Below are 15,688 nucleotides of genomic sequence, written 5' to 3'. Positions count from 1 at the left end.
GCTACAGGAGGGGTTGTTGTAGGGTAGGTAGAGGGGGGGATGGTTGCTCGTGATTGAAATAGGGTTATCATGGGTGGAAGGAGTTTTCTCATCCAACAGAGCCAGGAAGAGCTCACCTTCATTCAAGTGGGCTGCAGGTTCCTCCTCTTGACTAGGATGTATCAAAGAAGGGGTAGCAAAGGTGCCTCAGGGACTCACCTCTGACCTAAGGCTCTTTGTTCTCTCTGGTAAGGTCCTTACAAAACACTTAGATACCAGTGGCCTGGTACAAGGGAAATCCTCTCTCTTAATTCAAATAACAGGTAATCACATGGATATAGCTGATATAATACCTAGTCTTTTCTAAAATTTTAAAGGTATTTTTTGTATTTTACTATCTTTCTTTCAGAAAACCAAGCTTTGTAAATGCAAAGGGGAAAAGGAAAATTCTAGAGTTACATATTTTATTAATATATTCTATTTTATAATAATCTGTTCTGTTCACTTTCCCAAGATCTAACTTTTCCTCTCCCTTCAGCTTTCTTTCCCTTCTTCTTTATTCCTGTAGTTGTGACCTTTTTCCCTATTCTGTCTTTTTGTTAGTTCTGCATTCTCATGATGTAGATGCATTGATTGATCATTTTCCTGAGTGTCCTGGAAGTAAAACTCTACACGATCTGTTGTGTATCATGTCCCAGCAGCTACTTCTTTAGACAAGCATTTCATTTAACTTTTGTCATGAATTTATCAAGATGTGGTATAAAACTAGGTGAGTTATTTACCTTGACTAGTACTATTGGAAAATAGGTCCAGAACTGAAAAGCTTTAGGATTTTGCAGATTTATGTCTTTTAATTTCTCATGCAATTGCAATTACAGCTAGTGAAACCTTCACTAAACTGTTATATACCATCCATACTTTGAAAAGTCTACCTCTCTCCCTACTGCTTAATGTCTGATCTGATTGTAGACAGCAGTCTCATACTCCCTGAATCTATGTTTTGCTGTGTCTGCCATGCCACCCCCATTTAGCTTCCTCTAGCAAGGTGGGCTTTCCACATCTTCCATCACCCTTTGATCAGCACTGTTACACCCTGGGTTCATCTTGATGTCTGTACCTGGAACTGACACAGGGCAGTAGGACAGAGTTCACAGGTGCCTTGTACAGTGAATTTAGTATTTCCCTTTCTCTGCTAATACAGCTTCGTTTGGCTTTCTCATCACTTGGCAGTTTGATTGGTTTGACCCTGTAGCTCTACTTGTGGTGTTTCTTCCTCCCTCTCTTTTCCCTCTTGCTGCAACTTTGTAAACTTTGACAGAAGGCCACATACTGCTTTTCTTTTGAACTCAAATTTCCCGAGATGTTGCAACAGTAATGTGATAGTCACCTAGGTATTGTTTAGTTAAAAACACCATACACATTCATATTTTTTCTTCTGTGCTTTTCTTGATATTCTTGCATTAATATTATTAAATATTGAGCTGCCTGAAAGCTCAAGTGAGGAATATGAAATAGGCGGGTGGGTGGAAACCAGATGTTTTTCTTTTGGGTAATATCAGAAGAGAAAATATATAGCAGAATAAAAAAGCCAGAAGAGAAAGTTGTGCTAAGATGCCTCTGCACCAGAGGAAAGAGAACATAATAGAGTGAAGGAATTTTCAAATAACCATAAGCAATACCACACAGTTTGAGAAGCTAGACAGGAGCCAGAGTGCAAGGAACAGGTGAAGTCAGAGAAAAGTGCATGTAGAGTAGCTTTGCATAAGTGCTTATAACTGTGAGGCCTTATTAATTAGATTAAAATAGTTTAGGATCCTCTGAGCCTATCATACAGATGAAATTCAAATTCTCCAAGAGAAAAAACCTTGGCATGTACAGAGATAAAGGGATAAAGAGAAGATAGGGTTAACATGAGGAGGGAGAGGTGACTTAAGGAGAATGGAATGAGAGGAAAGAGGTTGGGCAATAAAAGAAAAAGTGTATAAGGAAAGGGGGAATACAAAAGTGATAAATGGAGCCAAGAAAGAGATATGGAAAGAGAACACAGACAAGGCAAGACACTGTAGCAAAATGAGAGCCTAAAAAAAAAAAAAAAAAAAAAAGCCTATAAATGTCTAGCAAAAAAAACCAGTGCAATAAATAAAAAAAATTATCTCCGCTATAATCGACCCCTTGTTTGTTATTTTGTGTTTTCCTGCTGAAGCAGGATTTTTCAGAAAAAAAAAGAAGAATAAAAAGGTTAGGATTGACTTCAGACTACAGATGCTCTCTTCTATTTTTGGTGAATATTTTATAACTAGTTATTTTATAATTTTATATAAGATTAATATTGGCCAGGATAATATTTTTTTATTGTGGCTTTCAAACATTGCTGTGGAAGGTGCAGGAGATACCAAGGAAGGTAAGTAGGGTTTGTCTAGCAAGTCCCAGAAATCACGGCTTTTAAAATAGAGCCCTGCTGTTGTATGAGAGGAGAAAAAAAAATAAAGAAAGAAAGATAAGCCTGTATACTGAAATACAGTTAAATTGTGCTATTTAGGCAATTTCCTGCTCACTCTGAAATTAAGGGCAGAAGTACTATCAACTATTGTGATGATAGACATCTCTTTGGCAATAAAATTGCTTTAGAATAATATGCTTTTCAAAGTAATTATCCTCAATAAAATGTCACTGCCACTGGACAGCTGTAAACTGAAAACAAAGACATTTTAACATCCTTCTCTGTTAATGTCTGAGCTGTACCTAACAGAGCTACATCTATCATGGTATTTAGGCTTCGAGGGTCCAGACAGAGAGAAATAATTGGCAGGTGTCTCTGATACTTTGAATATTTCATATAGAGTGGAGAGAATCCTGTGAGCAGCTTGGGTTTTTTTTCTTTGAAATTTCTTGGTCTTCTGTCCAAAACAGAGCAGTAAGGATTGGCCCTGAACAACTTCTAAATTTGGTCTTGTTCACATTGGGATCTTTAACTGATTCTGCTTTGCAATCTTTTTCAAACCATTTTAATCAACTGATGCAATTGGACTCTTTTTCTTTTAATTGACTTAATAGAAATTGTATACTCATTGCCTCAGGAATGAGAAAGCTTGTGTCTTTTCTCATTAAAAAGAGACTCACTGTGTGGGAGAGAACATGGCTAAATCATTTGCAATAAATGCTAGATGTGTGGACTCTTTGGCTTTAAAATATCTGGGATTCCTGGGAGAGCTTGCAACGAGCATATGTCTTATGTGTCATAATGCTGTCCAGTACTCTGAGTCACCAGTTGTTAATTTAACATTGCAATTGTAGCTGAGTCTGTTTTTATTAACTTTGCTGCTCCAGTTGTGTATTTATTAAGTTTGTGTCTCCTGTTCTCCAGCTGAGGATCAGATAAGCTCCTGACAACAACATGGATTATTTCCCATCCAAAATGAGCTTTAATAAAAACAAATATGTCTTTATATAATTGTGAGAACATGGCTATCTGAGAAAGTTTCTTGTTTCTAGGGTTAAAGGCTCCACCTATTGGTTGACTAAAATGCGAGAAATGTAACATTTTCACATAGAAAACTTCTGGCCCTGCTGAACATCCTGTGTCTTGCCACATCTTTATGAAATTGCTGGCTTCAGTGTAGAATTTTGCATAATGGCCGTAATCATATGAGCTCAGTGACTTATGTCTGAGAGCTGTGCACATGCAGCACCCAAAATGATGCACTGCTGAGACATTGAAGGGAAGTCCTTTTCTAAGACAGTAATGGTTTGGATTTTTCAAGTGAAGCCTTTGTTATCCTGGAAATGATTGCTTTTCTTTTAGCATCAATTTTTCCATGCCATCAAAATGAGTGGAAATTACTAACTCAAGTACAGCTGCGTGGTAATTTCCAGCATTTGTAACTTTCAAGTTTAAATAAGTCAGAAACAGAAGTATTGATGAAGTCAGCTTCATTACGAAACCCTTTTCCTCAGTATTGGCTCAGGCAGTCTCAGAAGTTCAGGCAAAATGGCATTTTGAGGGCTTCAGGAGTTGTTCCTGGGAATGCAGTGGTAGTATGGAGAGGGGACAGTATGTCCAAGTGAGGCTTGGGAAGCGTGAGGGGAGGATCAGGGGGTTTCAGGAGATGGCAGGAGGCTGTGAGGGCACTGTGGGCATGGCCGGGAGCACTTGCTCTGTGCCTTCAGTTGCCCTCCCTCTCTAAGTTACTTCACTCTAGGAATTCTTGCCACTTCCCTGGTTTCCTCTGACAACTCCTCTGTTTAAATAACTGGTGACACTGGGGAGTGCTTGCTGTAATGCAGTCCTACTGTTCTTGCCCATTCATCAGTCATCAGTAACTTGAATGCATATCCGTGTAGCACAGAGCACTGAAAAAACAGCTTGTTGAAGCCAACAAAATGCTTGGACAAGAGAAAGCTGTGTATACAGTTTATTACTCATGTATACACATTTTGGTCTGTTGGTATCCCACTCTGAGTTATGCTCGTGCCTCCTCAGAGGAGGCAGAAGGATTTCCTCTGGGCTTCATCATCCTGAAGGCCTCATGGCACTCTTACTCCATTCTACTCCAAGCTTGCTCAATCCTGCCAGAAGGCAGGTAGATCACTGTGGAAAAAAATACCCGGGCAGGTTTGTCCCACTTGGAGAGGGAGTATTTCTGCCATCAACTTCAAGTGCCTCCATGAAGTTCAGGTCATCTGAAATCCTAATTTCAGACGGTCGAGTTCCTTCTGCAGTAAAATAAGTACTTTTAAAGGGCAATTTAGACAATCTGAGCTACATGTCTGGTGAAGATGCTTTTAAATTTCCAATGGATTTGAACAAACTGGCCGATTGTGTATAAGAACATAACCATGAAGGAAATGATGAACAGGGGAAACTTAATAGAACAACTATATTGATGTCAGAGTGCCTTTTGGTTTTTTGTGGGGTTTTTTTGTTTGTTTGTTTGTTTGTTTGTTTGTTTTTTAATATTCAAAACATTAGTACTTAGATCTTATATATACCTATGAACTAAATCTCAGAGCATTCCTGTCAAGTATTATTTCCATTATGGAAAGGAAACTGGAGCATGGTGTATTCAGTTTAGGTATGAAGCATGAGAAAGAGGTCCATGAACAGAGCGTGGATCTCTGGTTCAGACTAATTAACATTAGATTAAGCAGCAGATGACAGAAGAAGAAAGGAAATACTTTTTCTGTTATTAGCCTTTAACTAGCCATCTTTTTTTCTTCTTAAAGAGATGCCAACTTATCACAAATTAAGTTGTGATTACAAAAGGTACACAGCAACTTACTCCTGCTATATAAAACAATCTCCATGTGTGGGAAATGTATTGTAATTGTAATGATCTCCTGTATTGCTACAGCAGCTTGTGCTTGGACATTCACCTGGGATATGGGAAGCTGCAGATCATTTCCTTAGCATGAATAAACCAGGTTAGGGACACAGACACTTGAGTTTTCATGTCTGATTTGCAGTATCTGAACCAGGGAGCTCCCCTGTGTCTTTCCAAGCATTGTGGTGACTGGCACTGGCCTGAGAAAAGACTTGAAGTTGCTTTGTTTACTACCTCATTTGCCAGGATGCACACAGCATCTTGCAGCCACATACCAGCCCTGAACAGCAAACACAGTCATTTGCCTGCTGTTGTGAATAATTCTTCCTGCTCAGGTGTCCAAAAGGCTTTTTAACAGCTGCTCCTTCCTCTCCCTGCTGGTGGTTTGAATCAGTCTGTGGTCTCTGCTTGCTGCTGGTCTTCAAGTCATGTGCAAAACATTATTATACAGTTAGTGTTGGCTGAGACATAAATTTTATGACTGGAGACTGCAGACCCCAAGCAGCAGGTTTAGCCATTGTGATGCATTGTTGAAGCTTATCCCAGCATGCAGATTTCTGTGCATAACTGACAGTGACCCCTCACACGGGTCTCTCAGTGCTGAGTGCATCATGACACTGTTATGCTATATGCTGCAGTAACAGCCCCGTGGTTTGATAATACTGAGCAAAGCACTCTTTCGGTGTGAAAAGACAAGATAGGATATTCCAGACCCTAATAATTCTGAAAACATTCAGCAGTGTGGAGTTAATACTTCTCAGGGCCATACCATGGGAATTTTCTGGCTGTGGCCCAGACTACAGATAATTAATTATGTCAGTGAAAGGCTCTGGTGGCCTGTTTTCTTCAGAAAAAAGTGACATCATCCATGGAGCTCTCTGGTAATAAAGCAGAACAAAGCTGTGTGGGCAGGAAATAACAGACAGATGTCTTCTAGTGCTCATTTGATCTGTTTCAAAGCTTGCTTTAAGAAGTAATACATTGCTCAATGCTGCTTCTCCTCGGTTCTGTAATCTTTAGCTTGCACTTTTTTAAACACGAGAGGCCAAATTAATCTCTGATGTAATTCTTTTGGAGTCACTTCAGAGGGTTTGTGCAGTGGATGGGCTGGGCTGTCATGTACCTCTCCTTCAGTATTGATTTTAGAAGGAGTTTCTGTGTTACCACTCTAAGATAAAACACAGCAAAATGAAATACACTGTAGAGCACCAAAGGCTAGAGAGAAGGCTAGAAAGTTCTCCACAGTGTGGAGAAGACAGGAAAATTCTTTTTCAGTCCCCAGTCATGAGGGATCACTTGCATTTCTGCATATATTTCACTAAACTTCTGTACAAAATCAGTGGTGGTCATGTTTCATCACTGAAGCAATCTCTAACTACACAGTTAAACATGTACATAGACCTGAGTCCAGCACTGTTAAAAGAAATTTGTGCAAGCGAACTCCACAGTTTCAAGTATTAGGAAATGGAATTAAGGTGAAAAGGAAAAAAAAAAACTTTATGCACAGCATTCCTTTAAGAAAAACTATGTATACATGTCATTAGCTAGTATTTTGTATGGCTAGAATCACTAAGTGAGCGATAGAAACAAGGCTGCTTCAGATATTTGGTATAGGAGAGAAAAATATTCCTTGAGTTTTTAGCAAAAAAGATCTCTGTATGATGTAATGTACACTAGAGCATTTAACTTCCCAGCCTCAAAGCATGCTTTGTACACTAAGTATACCTGACCTGGAAGACAAATTACGACCCAGTCCTTTCGAGCAGTACATAGGGACAGTTTGAGGAAGTGAGCAGGGTTAATTTTTACTACTTTCTGTATTCATATTCGTAGTATCATGACACAAAATTAAGGAAGTCCACTTTCCTTTTAATTATTTCAGTTTCCTTCTAAGGTAAAACAAGAAACTGTTGAGTTTAAACAGGGATTAGTGGATTAGTGTTAAAACAGTTTTGCTGATACAGGTTTTGAGTGCATCTGCCTGAAGATGCTTTCCGCATTAAAGTAAACTGAAAAAACAGGAGGTCTCACTCTCTGAGGTCTCTAATAGTATTTTTTCAGAGATAAGACTATTCCTGCCCTGGCAGCTTGTCCTGGATAGTGCAGAAAGCAGTGTGAGAACATCTTCCTGATCTCCTTTGGAAGGATGCCTTGAGAGTGATGTTTGTTAGCTCTAGGTGAACTGGAATTTAGGAAATCAGCCACTGGTGAGACCACAACACTACATGAAGAAGCTGTGACCTTATCTAGTTTCTGGTACCATACAGAGCAGCTGTTGCACTATAAATACCTGAACTCTGTGTGAAATGCAAATAGCAGCAATACAAGTAGAAGACAAAGTTCCTGTCTGTGGTTTGATAGTTATTTCTTGCCATTAATAACTGGCAAGAAAAATATGACTCTGTAAACATTAAAGCTCTATCACCTGGTGCTTTCACTTGTGCAGGCATAATAAAGTGTCACTATAACTCAAAAAGAAATAGTTGAAACCAGGAAATGTCAGATCTTCCAAATATTACATTAATCTATTCCCTGTAAATACTACTTTTAGCCCTGAATTTTCAGAACTTCTTTAGATTAATTGAAAGGATTGTCACCATCTTGTTTAAGTATTCAGATTGCTCTGAAGTAGTTAGATGTAGTTTAGATGGTTCCAAACATGGGGCTATGAAGGAAATAGTTAGTGGTAACTGATTTAGCAGGTGGTACACTGAATTTGCATGAAGACTACTTAAATAAAATTCAGAAAAGTTTAGAAAATGTGCTGATGAAGTATCCCAGGTTGGGTTTTGCTCTCAGCTGGCAGTGATTACTTTGACTCCATTCAGCCCATCTTGAATACAACCATTTTTTTCCCCCCAATTTACTAGATATCTTACGTGAAGTGAGTTTGACTGGCTCAGTCCCATTTCCCAGGTGACAAATGGACTGTGGCAAAAATTCCCTGTTTAGTGGGTGCTGAGTTTTGTTAGCAGTCTCATGGGAGAGGCCAAAGACTGTGGGAATGGGGAAAGAGGGCTGTCGTAAATTGGCAGGGCAGGGCAAGAGGAGGAAGCACATCCCAAAGTCGGGCTTGTGTAACAGTCTTTCCATTGACCAAGAATTTGGTTGCTAGGCTGCCAGTCCCTTTTTACAAGCAGCAGAGTCATGCTATTGTTTCCTATATGGTTTCAATTTTATGCAGGGACCTCTTTACATCCTTTCTATATCATTTAAATATTTTATTAGGCACGTAGCGAAGCGAGGTTTGAGACTCAGCCCCCTGCTCTGCTCAAGCCACTGAGGAAAAGAAAGCCTTACTCTTATTGTGCCAAAAAGTGAGTATTTCAGAGCAGCCCTGCAAAGGGTGGCCTCACATCAGCCTTCCAGGATGGCTAACATGCACTCCTGAGGGGAGCAGACCATTGTCTTGGGGAATTCATATTTCCCAGGTAGAAACACAGGCCCCACATATTAAGTAAGTGCACTGGGTAGTAGAGAGAATGAAATGAGAGTGGGCAAAGTCATGCAGAACAGCAGAACATGCATGACCCTTCAGCCCCTCCATGGACATACTCAAGATCTGAAGTCCATGAAGTAATGGAAAAAAAAATTGTATATATTTTCTAAATTCTGTGGGTTGACTTTAGAGAGATTCTCTGACTGATTGCAGCCCTCTGGATTTAATAAATAACTGCTTTAATACGTAGTCTTCTCATGCCTATATATTCTTTCTCATCAGAACACCAGCAAAACAAAAAATGTTACTTAAGAACTGGCTTTCCTATGCCAAACACTAAGTTTCTTCTACCAAAACAACTAACAGCTTTCCTATGGGGTATCTATACAAGTTTACTTCCAATTTGAAATCTCTTCCTTGTGTTAGTCTCCTAGGTTATGATTTATGTGAAAGAGTGTTGAGCTTTGAGACAAGGGAGGCACCTAGGGGAGGTGTCCATCAGTAGCAACAGCTTGCCAGTATGGTTCCTTCTTCTTAGCGAGGACCCCCCATTTTGAGCCTCTTGTACCTCTTTCTAGGCACAGGTATTGAAGCAGCCCAAGTGTTCCCCCACAGGATTGTTCTGACTTGTTATCTGAAAACGGTGTGTTCCTTCAAGTTTAATGTAGCAATAGTCATTCACTATGCACTGAAAGAAAACATCTTCACGTGAGTTCTCTTCCAGTTGTTGCAGTGGAAAATTATTCATCTGGAGGAAACATCAAATTATGAATTATATAGGCCTGTTGTTTCAGCTCCTTCCTTCTACAATTATCCTAAGGATTTTCAGAGAGACTAAGTGAAGTTTGGAAGTCCCAAGCCTGATGGGAGGTTAGGATGTCACCTCTCTGATCTAGGCTACCTGCTCTTCAGAACCTTCCTATACTGGGAATTGTTGCTCACCAAATAAAAAGCAAGATTCTCTCCAGTTTATTATTAGCATGAGGCCCCCTCTTTTGGTTCAATGCTTGCTAGCAACTCGAGTGTCTGGTTGTTAGTTTGATTTTTAGAAACTGTTATCATAAGTCCATGGAAACAGAGTACTTGGTGAATTTGCCAATACCCTTGAAAAGATAATGATAGGAGCAATGGCCAAGCCCAGAAAAGGCAGAAGGCACCTTGCCACATTAATGTGATCCAGATCCCAATTAGGTCACTGTAGAGACTGGGATGCCCAAGAAGGGAGATGTGAGCAAAGAGCTGCCTGCAACCTGGGGATGGGGCTCCCCAGCCTGCTACCAGGTTAGGTACCCTCACAGTGGACTGCAGCGAGGGGTTTTCAGGGCTGACAGCCCTGCCCTGTCCCCTGAAGCTAAGCATGTCACTGTCCTTTCAAAGATGAAGCCATGAATAAGGATTTCCTTCCAAGCTCTGAACTGAGCTTGAGAACTGAGGTGCAGGTTCATCCATTTAGCATCACCTAGTCTTCTGTCTTGGCTCCCTCTGGCCCTTGGGGGACGCAGCTTCCAGAAACCTTTCTTAGCTGGCATGTTATAACCTGTTTCAGAGACTCTCATTCCCTCCTACCAGAGCTGCTCCATTTTCATCATCAATGATTAAACACTGATGAGGCTGGAAGGAAAGTATGGACAGTGGGCAGAGGCTGGGGCACTCTCTGTGAAGAGCAAGGTCTGATCACTCTGTCACCATTGCAGGGACTGGAGTCCAGCTCTTTGCTCTCCAAAGATAAAGTGCTAAATCACCAATCCCAATGTGCCTCTGTTTTTTCTGCCTGGCCTTGTCAATGTTTAATTATGCCATCCGGGCCCCAACAGCTTCAACAGGAGAGCTGAACGCATCCTCCTCCCCTTCCTAATAGTCAGGGATCTGAGTTGTGCTGGTCCCTGAGGAATGGGGTATGTGGGGCTTGAAGATGTCTCTGCTTAGGACCAAAACAAATTGAGGTTTCAGCATGCTTGTCTGTGGGCCTTCAAGCATTGGGTGGAGGTGGCTGTCCCTCATTCTGCTGCTTTTGCTGCTCCCTTTGCCCAGTGTGCTCTCTGAGCATTCCTGTGGCATTGGGGACCTCCTGCAAGCCACAAATTGGGACACCATATCCCTTTGTTGGGGCAGGATGCAGATAGGGCCCAAAAGCTGTCTCTACATAAAAAGGTCTAGGACAAGATGTCATAAAATGGTGATATCTATAAATACTATCTCCCTTGAGTTTTTAAGGGCTTTTTCTTCAGTATGGAAGTGTTGGCCACGTAGTAACATGGACACTAAGACAACTGTTATTTCCATAGGCATATAAAAAAATATATATTCTCAAATCTGTATTAAACTTTCCTAAAATAACATTTTTCCTGTACTGAGAGTGACATTTTTCCTGTACTGAAAGCGACATATTCTCAACCTGTGATGTAGTGAAGCGTACAGACTCTCTTGGCACTCTCTGTGACTAACCCACTTAATTCACTTGTAGTTTTGTCATCTGAGTGATGCACCTTTCCCACACTCATGATGTAAAAACATTAATGCCATTCCAGTTTATATTTTCTCTCCTACATTTAGCTGTTTATAAGTGAGCTTGTTCTCAGTTGGGTGGCATGATCTTTGCCTCAAGTTCATTCTTGGTTCTATTTTTATGTTGCTCTATTTAAAAACAACAACAAAAAAAGGTTAAAAGGGTCTTTGCCATTTCCTGAAATTATTACCTTGCTCATTTTAAAAGCAGGTGGTTTTATAGAGCTCTGATGGCTCTGTGGTATTGGGTAAAGATTTAATACTTGCTACAGGGATAATACAGAACGCTATTATGAACACTGGAAAAGCATAAAACATTTGTCAGTTCATAAATCCTAAAGTAATTTCTTACATAGGGTCAGGATTTGTAACAGATTTTTGCTAAAATATTAGAACCTTTCCTCAGCCCTTAATATACCTCCCAAGCTCACATGGGTTGAGTGTCAGAAGGGCAGGCAAGAGAAAAATTTGTGTGCAAAGCTTTCTTCCTCCTATCCTTTTGGGCTTGTGGGAGAGATGAGAAAATATGAGAGCTCCCTCATGCCCACCAAAACCCAGTACCCTTTACAACCCCTCACTGACTCATGGTCTTATAAACCTTCCTTGAAGGACAAGCAAGTGCCCTGGCCCCCTTTTACATGATTTAACAGATGTTGGCAAGTATCATTAGAATCAGAGCTCAGGATTAAGTATTTGTCCACAGCATAGCCCTAAAAAACCCTTTATTCATAGCCAGGTGGCTTTGCAGGGCAGCCTCATTGCTGCCTGAAACTGAGGCTCCCATCCAGAACAAGAGGCAGCAGCTGGGACCTGCTGGAGCTCCCCTGGACCTCAAAAGCACCACTGGTCCCAGGTACTCCCTGCTTCCAGCCTCAGCAGCCCCTTCCACTGCCAGCAGGGTTTGCTAAGACTCTTTGGGTCTGCTACCAGTTATGCCAGTTAGCTGGGGTCTGCAGTTTTTCTAGGGTTTTGTTTAAACAAACAAATGTTATAAAACTTTAATTTCAAAGTTACTAGAAAAGAATAGTTAGTCACTGAATCAAATGAGGAATTACTAGGAAATACTTAATTTGAGGCTGAGAAATATTAATTGAACCCACTTGTGTTGCTTTTTCTACTCATCTCTTTATGGCAGTCAGGGAACAGCATGGGCAGTGAGTAAGATGAAGTTTATGAAGAGGAATGATGTTCTGTAGCTATAGTTGCAACCCAGATAAAAATTCATAGCATTCACATGTAATGTCAGGCAGGAATGGAATAATTAATGATCACAAAGACAACATTTGGATATCACAGATCATGTTTTCTCTGGTATCTCCCAAAGTTTTTATATTTGCATTGGCAACCCAGCCAATTTATTTATTAGCCAAATTCTAATTTATTTTATTTCTGTGTATGCAATCTGTACATATGAAATGGCCCCATTTTCCCTGTTTTTCCCCTTGGTTGATAAGTTGGCTCATGGTAGTGTTTTGCAATGTTACAGGCAAGGGAAGATGTGATCCACATGCTGAAGACAGAGAAAACCAAACCTGAAGTTTTAGAAGCTCATTATGGGTCTGCAGCTCCAGAGAACGTGCTCCGAGTGCTACACAGGGACGCCATCCTTGCCCAAGAAAAGTCTATAGGGGAAGATGTCTATGAGAAACCAATTTTAGAGGTAATAACTTCTCAATTTACATTAGTATGCCTGCCCAAGGGGAATCCTAACCAGAAGTGAGGCTCCATGTATTTTGGATGTGTGCAAACCACGCAAGAGTGAGCACAGCTTTTGTAAAAAATAAATTGGGGAAAAATTGAATATTCTTGTTCACTCAACTGCAGAATAAAGTGTAAGAATTTGGGTTTGAACCCAAACAATAAAGAGTTTGTACACTCCTTGGAGCTGATGTTGTTAAATGAGAAAAATTTTAAGGTGTTACACTTCTGTTTTTTAAATTCCTTTCAAATATAGGCTCCAACTTCTACTGCTTATGGCACTGTAAGCACTCTGATTTTCTAGGTGTAGTCAACCACAATCTTGTGGTTAGGAAGTTAGGAAAAGGAGACAAGGAAAAAGTTAGGAAAAGGAGACATTCAGAGATTGACTTTGAATATATTTATGGGATCATAAATCCCTAGTCACTTTGAGTCACTCTAGGACTGCAAAATCAGTTCAGCCCCTAAAGGAGATGTGTAGTTCTAGATCCCTACATTAAAATCTAAGCAATAAATGAATGTAGAATAAACCTAGGAATGTCTGAGGCCATTGTGAACACCAAAATAAACAGCCCCTGCTCATTTTTATAGTTCCATAACAGACTAGGAAATCAAGAAAGAGCATGCAACAACATGCAATATAATATTGCCTGTGCAAATCTTCGTAGCTCTTCCTATAAGTATATTTAATTTTTTCACATGGGATTGTGTCTACCACAGGACATCTTCCTACTCTTTATTCTCATTGAAGCACTGTGTGGAATTTTTGGGATGATAGTAAATAAGAAAAGCAAACATTAGAATGTGGGACTACACGCGAAATACTGTTGAACAAGATTAAAAGACCTTAGCAGGACTTTTGTCTAAAGAAGCTGAAAATTTGATAGGCATTTAAGTTTAAAACTTGCATTGTGTAGGTCAATAAGGGTTATGTTAGAGCTTAAATAAGATTGTTAAAAAATTTCATGAGTGCAAAAGAACTACTCTCAAAGGCTGAACTCAACGTGGCTCCTTCTTAAAATGCAATGATGGCTTTACTGCCATGGTCAACTTCTGAAGAGCAAATCACCAGGATTTCTTATTTCCCTCAGCTTGCTGAGGCACCCTATGAAACAGCAACTGCCCAAGGAAGATGCTATTCCCAGAGGCCACGGGCTAGGAGTGGGCAGAGCAGGATCTGTCAGCTCTTGTGCTGGGGCCAGGCAAGCAGAGAAGTGCCAGGTCTGTGGGCTGCTCTGGCAAGGAGGAGGACAGAGTTTGTCATCTGCTCCCAAGAAACAGCGAGAGGAGCAACTTGAAGAGCTGTGGTGGCTTTGCAGTGCCCCAGCAACTTTTTAGGCACATCTCCCTGGTCTTAGTGTTTGAATAATATTTGGCATATTCAATTAATTAAAAACAAAAAACAAAACCCCAAAACCAAAACACAAAAAACCAAACAAAAAAAACCAAAACAAACCCTACACCAAACAGTAGAAAAAGGAAAAGTGTCACTCATACAGAAGAGAAATGTCTGTTGAAAAACAGGCTGAGGGGAAAACCCTAAAGTATGTGGTAATTGTAAAACTGAATAATTGCATGTGGTAAGGTAACACTGAATCTTTGCTGAATCTGAATAGTTTAGACGATTTATTTGAGCAGTCCTACACTTGTTGAAGATGAATACCTCAAATTTGAGTCCTGCTTCTACACTTTATGCTCTACATGTAGGTGTCTAGTGCCCACATAGGTGTGTGAACTCAGGGCCCCAGGGCCTGAGGGCATGTATCAGGATACATTTGCTACAGCTTTCCCCATCTGAAATGAGGAAAGCATTCGCAGCACTTCACCACAGGGGAAATTCTGCACTGCGACAAGATTATTTGTTACCCTAAAACTAAGCAAAGTTCTGTCCTTTGTGTAGGTGAGAGCTGTGCAAATGTTTATTGCAAACACACCATCCCAAGAAATCATTACTTTTACCGGACACTTACTTCTAGTCACTGCTTTATGTAAAGCCCAGGACATAAAATGGTGGGACTTGCATTTACCAAACACAACATTGTGGTTAATAAACAGATCAAATAAGCAAGGAAACTTATAAAATGGTGTATTCTCCTTTCCTACAATCCAGCTGGACAGACTTGAAGAAAAGCAGAAAGAGACGTATCGGCGCATGCTGGAACAGCTCCTGTTGGCAGAGAAGTGCCACCGCCGCACAGTTTATGAGCTAGAAAATGAGAAACATAAACATACAGATTACATGAACAAGAGTGATGACTTTACCAACCTCTTGGAACAGGAGAGGGAGAGGTGAGTATCTGAGGTGGTGCAAAAAGTATCCCAAGTGCTTCCGTGCTTGCTGGCTCAGCAGTGACATGGTCTGGTATTTTCTGTGTTGAAATGGCATTAAACTCATGTGTAAATATCAGTCCCCTCATTTTATTAGTAAGGACATTACTTTGCAAATTTAGAGCTGGATGTTCCTACAGTGTGTGCTTGAATTAAGAAATTTTTTTTTTAAACTACTCATGCCTGTTTTGGGTCCACCTCATGGTAACTTTTGATCAGATATTATTTATGTTGGCTAAGTTTGGGGTTGGCTTGCTTAGCTAAGCACTGCATTTTGTGAAGGATGGGGCACTGTTTGTCACAGCAGGAAGACGGTAAGGAAAACCACAACACAAATTAGGATATTGGCAAACAAGTGGTAGCAACTTTGCCATGCCTTTTGCATTTAGGCTTGCATTGTTTTTCATACTTTTGAAGA

General features: G+C 40.3%; 1 protein-coding gene across 4 annotated transcripts in view; it reads left to right on the top strand.

Moving 5' to 3' along the window:
- FILIP1 (filamin A interacting protein 1) overlaps positions 1 to 15,688 on the top strand; it is a 106,564-nt gene that overhangs the window by 47,659 nt on the left and 43,217 nt on the right. For all 4 annotated transcript variants that reach the window (XM_030447073.1, XM_008490611.2, XM_030447071.1 and 1 more), the window contains exons 3-4: positions 12,731 to 12,904; positions 15,053 to 15,231. In XM_030447073.1, coding sequence (XP_030302933.1) covers positions 12,731 to 12,904; positions 15,053 to 15,231 — 353 coding nt within the window. The remainder of the gene's footprint in view (positions 1 to 12,730; positions 12,905 to 15,052; positions 15,232 to 15,688) is intronic.

Source organism: Calypte anna, chromosome 3, assembly GCF_003957555.1.
Source record: "Calypte anna isolate BGI_N300 chromosome 3, bCalAnn1_v1.p, whole genome shotgun sequence".
Taxonomy (NCBI): domain Eukaryota; kingdom Metazoa; phylum Chordata; class Aves; order Apodiformes; family Trochilidae; genus Calypte; species Calypte anna.
The sequence above is the reverse complement of the archived record's forward strand: the minus strand, read 5'-3'. Positions and strand labels throughout refer to the sequence as shown.